This window comes from Terrapene carolina, unplaced genomic scaffold (genome assembly GCF_002925995.2).
Source record: "Terrapene carolina triunguis isolate 2854851 unplaced genomic scaffold, T_m_triunguis-2.0 Scaffold833, whole genome shotgun sequence".
In the NCBI taxonomy this organism is placed as follows: domain Eukaryota; kingdom Metazoa; phylum Chordata; order Testudines; family Emydidae; genus Terrapene; species Terrapene triunguis.
Genome location: NW_020665184.1, coordinates 3,126,978 through 3,135,548, shown reverse-complemented (window position 1 = coordinate 3,135,548; position 8,571 = coordinate 3,126,978). Strand labels below are relative to the sequence as shown.

The following is an 8,571-nucleotide window of genomic DNA, read 5'->3' as shown; positions in this document are numbered from 1 at the left end:
TTTGCCTGCAGCCCTGCCAGGTGCCACGGCAGCCCATACAGTTTGTTTTGGCCACCAAGGGCTCCCGCAGACTAGGGAGGCCAATGCATTCAGGCTGGCCTGCAGCGTAACTCCCAGCACCAGGGACAACTTCTTAGGTCGATTTCTCTCTTTTCAGAAGCCACAACAAAAGCACAGCCGCTTACACGACTCTGCCCCCAGCAAGTCCGCTCCACGCTCAGCTACTTCAATCTCTTTATTCATGTAATCGCCTTACTGGGCACCAACAGAAAAGATACGACGGCACATTTGTAACTATTACATTGCCCAGCATCACCAGAGTGAGACCTGGAACCTAAACTGCCATATGCCAAGTCCCTTTGAGCTCCCGGCTCACTGGAGTAACTGACTGGGACTTCCCCACTGCTAACACAGGGGCTTCCGGCTGCTCCCCAAAGGCAGCCAGGGCTTGGCGCTGGATACAAAGAGCCAGCAAGCAGCTCACACATTCACAAAGTGTCTACGTGTGTAAAGCATGTGGCATCCTGAGGGATAATCGGGTGCGAGAGGAAGGCGAGAGGGGGTAGGATGGTGGCAGTGGGGGAGAGGTGAGGGGACAGTCTGCTTTACGCATTTCCAGCAGTAGTTCATGGGTTTCCTTTCTCCTCCTCGCTGCTCTCCTTCTTGACCTCCTCGTAGACAGCCTCCGCCTCCTCGCCTCCCTTCTCCGCTCCCTCCGCCGTCTTGGCATTCGGCACCCAGAGCCCAGAATCGATGCAGCGCTGCATGTGGTACTTCGCTTCCTGGAACGCAGACAGCGCATGGGGGCTAAGGGAGGTTAGCACAGCACTCGCTCCACGGGTCTCTGCTTCCTCCCAGAGCTGCCCAAACCCACCTCCATCCCCTGCAAGACACTGCACTGCAGCCTTCAGCCAATGGCTCATTGCCACTGGGTTGGCTGGAGATCAGTGACTTGGGAAGAAGCCAATAGCTACACAGGAAGATGCGTTAATGTGCCTGGGAACGGACCCCAAATCACAGCAACAGAAAGCTGATGGCTCTTCTCCTGTGCCTCAAGAGCCAGGCACTCTAGGCCCCATGTCCTCCCCACTCAAGGGATACTCACAGCAGGCTCCATTTTGCTGATTGCATCCTGCAGCATCTGAACGTCTTTCGAATCGAAACACTTTTGCAGCTCCTGGGGGAGGAGAGGGCAGCCTGGTGAGCGGGTCTGGGACAGGGCCCCTTCCACGGCCCCACGCAATGGACAGTGCCTAGGAGCTCACACCTCAGCTAGGATACAAGGCCTAGGAAGGCAGTGGAGGCACTCCGCAGTGACCCGTCCATGCCCCAGGGCATGGAGAGGAATACCACCTTGCCCATTTCCCTTGGAGGGTGATGCAGTGGCCAGGGCACTAGCCTGGGGTCTTGGAAGACCTGGGTTCATTTCCCTGCTCTGTCAGACTTGGGCAAGTCACAGTCTCCCTGTGCCTCAGTGCCCCACCTGTAAAATGGGGATAGGGCTTTCCGACCTGGGGGTGTGGGGAATAAACCATCAGACAGGCTAGGGAGTGGGAAGGAAACCCCTTTAAGTAGGAGCCGGGATGCGAGATCGACACCAGCTGCTCTAGCTTAGAGCGCAGTGATCAGGCTACTCACAGCCGGGAGGGATTCGTACACCTCCACGGGATCCAGCCCGCCCGGGCCCAGCCGTTTCTGCCGCTCCTCCTCTTCATACTCTTTCATGGCTTTCTCGATGCGCACCTTGGCACGGCCTCTCACCCGCTCCTTGAAGGCCTCCAGCTCATCGGTGAACCCCTCCATGTACTGCTGATCGGCCGTCTGCAACGAGCAGGGAGAAGCAGGGTAGCAGAGTTAGAGGCCAGACTGTTAACGAAGAAGGAGCCGAGATGGCACAGGATCCAGCCAGGCACGTGAGACATGGCTGAACCCAGATTACGCACCAGTGTAGCCACACCCCCATTTAGTCAGGCTAATTGCAGGGCTGGGAGGAGGGGAAGTGCTGCTATTAGCCCACGTGCGTCCTTCATTAAAAGCCACCTGCTGTAGGAGGACGGAAGGCTCAGAAGCATTTGTAACAGAGACATTCTCTCCTCCTGCAGTGTCCCCACAACCCATTGCTGTGGGAGTGAGCACAGCGCCACAAATACACAGGCAGGCGATGGCAGAGCACAAGCAGCAGGTGGCACGAGAAAGTCCAGCTAGTAGGAGGGATAAAACTGACAGTCCAATGTGTTCTCTGAGCTCGGGGCCCTCCGGGCACAGAGCTCTCAGGAGGCAGCTCCCCAAGTGTCTTTCAGATGGCCCAGCGACAAAGGAGAAGGATCTGCAGCTTTAGCTATTAGCCACAGCAGTGACCCCAGCCACAACTCCCACTACTGGGCATGGGAAGCTGGGCAAAGTCAGACTGTATTTAAACCCCACTCCTGAGTGGGCCTTGGGCCCCCTCTCTCCAGCGAGGGCAGACTGAGAATGAAGAAGGATGCCACCAAGTGGTATCGGAATGGCCAGACCGGCTCAGACCTAAGGTCCACCTAGCCCAGTAGCTTGTCTCTGACAGTGGCCAGAATTGGAAGCTGCAGAGGACAGTGTAGACGTGGGGTAATTTGCCTCGTGAAGGTCTCGTCTTAACTTCTAACAGAGGTTGTCTCACACCCTGAAGCAGGTTTGTATCCTTAGCAGTAACTGTTAGAATTTGGGATATTCCAGGAATCCGTGTGTCCATTTCCCCTGGGAATCTTGCTAAGTTCCTGACCTAACCAACACTCCGCGGCAGCGAGTTCCACACTGTCCACCGCATTCCTCCGGACTGCAGGCCACCTGTGAGAGGAGGAAATGGGGAGAAAACGGCTCAGCTGAAGGGGACTTGGAACTCACCTTGATTTTGGTGAAGAACTGTCTGAAACAAGCTCTGGGGTCCACCTTCAGGCTCTTGGCCAGCTCTAGGATGAACTGCATCACGATGGTCTGGTGGGCGACCTGCTCCATCAGGGCGTGTTTCTAGGAGGTGGAAGAGAAAGGCGCCTGTGGCTCTAAGCACTGCGCTGTGCGGTGCACGGCCAGCAGAGGGCGTGCTCACATTCCAACAGACCCCGAGACGCCAGCTGCTGCAGCCTGGCCCCTTGTTACTCAGGGTGCAAGTGGAAAGAGGACACTGGCTGGCCAAGAGTCCACTGCAGTCTGAGCTCTTGGCCCATCCCCCTCCAGACTCAGCTGCCAGGATTTCTCAAGTGTCAGCGCCATCTTTAAGCAAACGGAGGAAGCCGTCTTTGAAGGACACTGGCTCCCAGGAGGGCAGCTGGCCACAAGACAACCAAGGCTGACTCAGGAAGAGAACGAGCTGCTAGTGGATCAGATGAACGGCTGCTGGAACAACAGTACTGACGGGGGAAACTAATGTACTAGAGTGGCATGGAGCCACCTGGGTACAAGCTTTCCAGGTCTCGTTCCCCCAGCACGGGCTCGCTATGCCATGAGGTGTCCATTAGGGAAGGGACTCTAATGGGAAAGAGCTTGGCCCACCTCAAACGTGAATGGGCCAGAACTCAGCAGGGCACACGGGATTGATCCCTGGCTGCTCTCAGCATTTCAGGCTGCAGTCACAACTCCTGGCGAAACAGCAGCCTCACCTCTTCCACTTCCAGATCAATGCACCAGATGACCAGGTAATTGGCGGTCTCTTCACACACCAGATGCGGGTTATCAGATAGATACTTCTGGCTGTCGTCCCAGCGCCGCAGCATCCCTTCAAAGCAGGAGAGCCACAGTTAGCAGCAGACAGTCACCTTGCCACACGGTCAGCGAGAAGAGCCCACCCACCAAGCTGTTGCTCACCGTTTCGAGCGGAGCCTGGACAGGGCTAGAGAGGATCAGTGGCACTTTAGGAGGCAGGATTACGCCTGCTGGAGGGGAAAGATGGTGGTGTGGTCAGGGCACTCGCCTGTGACTGGGAGACCTTGGTTCAATTCCCTCTTCTGCTCCAGGTTGTGTGTGAGACCTTGGCCAAGACACTTAGTCTTAGGTATTTAGATAAACACCCGGGAGGATCTGGGCCTTTGTACCTCAGCTCCCTATCTGTGCAGCTGGGCCAGCAGCTCTAGGCTGCCTCAGGCGAGGCTCTGTTGGTATCTGAGCACCTCACCATCTCCAAGGTCAAGGGGCCACCTAAGTACCTAGGACAGATCAAACATGGGACAGAGTTTTGGATTAACTTCTCCTCCTGGCTGCATTTCACAACAACAGGCCTAATGACAGCAGGGCGCGCTGTCTTTAGATGGGGTGGGAGGGTGGGGAACGAGAGACTGGGACAGGAACGTTGTAGGAATTTAACCGAAGAACACCCAGCTGAATTTGCCAAGCATATTTATTAGAGGCCTATGACTTTGGTATCCAAGCAGCAGGATTATGAAGGCAGAATCCACTACAGGACCTGATGATGTGGCAACACAGAGCTAACCTGCTGACTCACCTGACCCATCAGACCAAGAGGGTCTCATAAGAAAAGACGGGTCTGTGGGGAGGCACTAGACTGGGACTCAATAAATCTGGGGTCATTTCTTGGCTCCGCCAGACTCTCCACGTGACCCTGGCTAAGTCACTTCATCCCTTTGTATTTGAGATCCACATCTGTAAAATGGGGATAACACTTCCCTACCGCACAGGATTGTGGGGGGGACAGATGTGCTAGTGCTGAGCTGCTCCAGAGTTCTAGTGAAGGGCACCTGAGAAAAGCTCCAATTCAGGACTATGAAGGTAGTGAAGAGTTAGGAGGAGGCAGAGAAGGTCCAGCAAAGTCGGGGGTGGGACTCAAGAGAAGAGTCGTTCAGGAGAGAGCCTACATGCTACAGCTGGATGTTGGTTGGTACAGTCCTGCAGTAAGGCTTTTGAAGTGAAGTAAAGGATAAAAGCAAGCCCCAGGAGTGGGATGTGTTAGGAAATCACTGGCTTATTGGTGCCTTTTACACATGGATCTGAAAGGAGTTCCACAGGTAGGGACCCCCAGTGGAGAACACTCCGCTGCCCCACACCCGACACATTGAACATGGGTCTCTCCAGCTGCAGGTCTTTCCGTTCTAAGTCTACAGCAGGGGAGAAGACGGGTATTGCGGACATGACCCAGATAGCAGGGAATCCAACTATGTTGTGATCACTTCCCTCACCCTGCTGTGAGAGTCTCACCCAGCCTCGCTAAGCCAGAGCCCTTTTCTAAGTCAAGAGGAACTTTTGAAGCTTTCATCCCCTAGACTGCCCGGGAGCCCTGTGCTTGCAGCCAGCTAACTCACCAAAGTGTTTGATCTGCTTCTCGTACTTCTCCACAAACGTCTTGTGTTTCTTCTCTTTTTGTTCCTCCGATTCGTCCTCCTCTTCAGGTTTGACGTTGACAACACTCTGCAGAGAGAGAGAGGAGCCTGGTTCGTGGCACTGCTGCATGGCCAGCTGTGGTTCCACCACGACAGCTCTGATGCCATGTTCACAAGGCAGCTTCCTCAGCCAGAAACCCACCCTGCTCCTTCCCCTCCCCAGGCACCATTCAGACCAACCTTGCTGAAGCCGTCTTTGCTCAGGGTGTCCACGTTCCAGGGCATGTTCTTCTCCTTCTTCCTCAGCTCCTCAATCTTCTTTTCCCAGCTCTTCTCTTCTTTTCTCAGCTGCTGTGCTTCGGCCTGAAGTCTCTGCAGCTCCCCTTTCCCGCTCTCCGCGTCTGCCACCTCCAGCTCCTTCATTTTCTTCTGGCACTCGGCTAGTTTCCGTTTGCATTCCCTGCACCCTTTATCCAGCTCTTCTTTCTCCTTCTGGAACTGCTCCATCCTCTCCACTCGGGCCTGCAGAGATCAATTTACAGCTTTTTTAAAGCACTCTTCAACACTTGCTCTTGGAATAGAAGAGCCAACTGATCCACTGGCAAAGAGGAGAGTACCGACAGTCTGAGTAACAGTGGGAACCCCTCTCCTTGCCTCATGTCCCACACCCAAGAGATGATCGTTGGGCTGATACTGTTCTGTTAGATCCTAACGGACATGCTGAGCTGCGTGGGTCACACCAACAGGACAGTATCTTCTATGCCAGAGAAGGGTTAGCCTACATGTACTATCATGCTTCCCAACTCGTCGATTTTTTGCTTAATCCCAATATCACCAAGTGTGTGGCTAGTTTCTTGCCTCTGTAGAGAGCTGAACTCTCAACCTCTCACTCATTGCAACTAGCCTATAGGAGCTTTATGGTTTAATCAGACTTTTTAGCAGTCTCTCTTCAATGCTGCACTGACATTCACACACAGTCACCCTGTGCTGCTAAATGAGAGCTCAGTACCACTTAGTAGTTAGAGTTTCTCGAGGGCTTGGCACATCTGCAGAGACTCCAGTTATGCTTGGCAGAGCACGTGATGCAGGAAATCAGTGTTAACCCAGGAGCCGCAGCAGCGACTCTGTAGGAGAATGAACGTTCCTCTCCTCTGCAGTATCAATTTGTATTAGCTGAAAATTAAGAGGTGGAAGAGTCCTATTGATCCCCACGTCATCCACCCTCGCAGGGCAGGGCAGGGCTGTTCACTACTGTACAATCTTTTGGGCTTTGTGTAATCTAGCTGCAACTGTCTCAAGCAATGGAGTTTCTACCACCTCCCTTAGGCTCACAGTGTTGGAGATTCCCTTGATCTTCAACTCAAACTTGCCCCCTGTTCTGTTTCAGTCGGTGTGTCCTAGCTATAGGCATCCTAATGCTGCCTTCCTTCCAGAGACCCGACAGTTAACTACTGAACACGTTTGCTGTGTTTCACAGTCGGGGTTTCCCTTACAGGCCAATGTTTTCAAGAGGGTTCTAAGATCCTTAGGATTTTGTTTGCTGTTGATTGGACATGGCTCTTGTTGTGGCTGTTGGGAGAACAATTTCTTCCTCCTCTGAGCCTGGAAAACAAAAGCTGAATTCCCATTTTCTTCTCCATGTGGAGAAAAATATCTATTTCTCCACACAGAGCAGAGATCCTTCCTTCCTTCCTGTGCATAACATGCTAGTCTGGAGGGAGAACACCCGAGCTGAGACAGTTACTCACACTGCACATGCGCTCTCAAAGTAGGGATGCACAACACTCAGGGAAGGAAGGTTTTAACAAGATCACGGTTTATTTCGCCATTGTCTCCCAGTACTTATGTAGTGCTTTAGATTACCAAAACACTCCTCAATTAACCACCAAAACTTCAGCTCCCCACGTCGCAGCTCCCTCTAACAGGTATTATCCCCATTTTACAGATAGGGAAACTGAGGGAGGGGAGTGAAATGAGTTGCAGAATCATTATTGGACCTCAGCATCGCACTCCCTGCTCGGATCCCTGGAATTCCCAAGGGAAGAACAAAAGGCAAAGTGCACTGCCTGCATTCTAGGACCTTTGAGAGACCAATCTATCTTGGTATCTATACCACATATGCAGCAGAGGTGAAAAGCCCCCATCTTATCCAGAATAAAACTGTATTTTCCCCAGGGTTTGCCACTCAAACAAGATCAGAAGTCCCTGAGCCAACAGGGTGGGTTCCCAGCCCCAATAAATGGTGACGGACCAGAAACTAAGCCTTTGCATTCACACACTACAGCCAGAGCTCATTTATTCCCCAAGGAAGGCAGGTAAGGCTGACTCAATGCCTCATCTGTTAAACTGGAACCAGTTACAAATACATGGGGACTTAGCACATGCCTTACCACACCTGCCTGTCTGAGGCTTTAGTCTGCTGGCTAGTGTCCACCACAGCTCCTAAAGTACCCGCGCACTGGCGTTACTGGTATCAGAGTCAGTTAAGGCCATGACATTGGTTTTCCTTTCTGTTGGCTCCCAAGTCCAGAGTGACTGTGGTGGAGAAAGTTACTGGGAGACTGAGGAATGGATTTCTGCCCAGACAGCTTCCTGCAGTTTCACAAGAGAGAACATGGAGACAGTAAGCCCCAGGGTTTCCTCTTGGACTCGCAGTCAGGACTCCGGAGTTCTAGTCCAGACACTACTACTGCCTTGCTGCACCATCGCAGGCGATTCCCTTCCCTGCTTCGTGCCTCAGTTTCTCTTTCTGTACTAAGGGGATATAAATCAGCCCTCCACTGGAGGATCACAGAGATCTCTTGATAAAAAAAAAATCATAGAAATATCAGGCTGGAAGGGATCTTAAGAGGTCACCAAGTCCAGCCCCCGTGCTGAGGCAAGACCAAGTAAACCTAGACCATCCCTGACAGGTGTTTGTCCATCTGTTCTTAAAACCCTCCAATGGCGAGGAATCCACAAACTCCCTTCGGAAGCCTATTCGAGAGCTTAACTACACTTAGAGGTAGAACGTTTTTCCTAATATTTAAACTAAGACTCCCTGGCTGCAGATTAAGTCCATTACTTATTGGCCTACTTTTAGTGGGCGTGGAGAACACTGAATCACCATCCTCTTCATCAGCCCTTAACAGATTTGAAGACTATTATCAGGTCCCCCCCCCCCCCCCCCTCCCCGAGTCTTCTTTCCTCAAGACTAAACATGCACAGGGTTTGTAATCTTTTCTCCTCTGGACCCTCTCCAATTTATTCACATCTTTCCTAAAGTACTCCA

The 8,571-nt window shown here is 52.6% G+C and overlaps 1 protein-coding gene across 1 annotated transcript; it reads right to left on the bottom strand.

Moving 5' to 3' along the window:
• Positions 1-222: 222 nt before the first annotated feature.
• On the bottom strand, positions 223-5,847 carry CDC37 (cell division cycle 37). Its single transcript, XM_024219319.2, has 7 exons — positions 5,541-5,847; positions 5,283-5,388; positions 3,630-3,745; positions 2,878-3,000; positions 1,639-1,821; positions 1,106-1,177; positions 223-782 (listed from the first exon to the last, which is right to left on the bottom strand). Exons 1-7 carry the CDS (start codon positions 5,805-5,807, stop codon positions 627-629), a joined length of 1,023 nt encoding a protein of 340 aa, XP_024075087.1. The 5' UTR covers positions 5,808-5,847; the 3' UTR covers positions 223-626.
• Between the last annotated feature and the right edge of the window lie 2,724 nt (positions 5,848-8,571).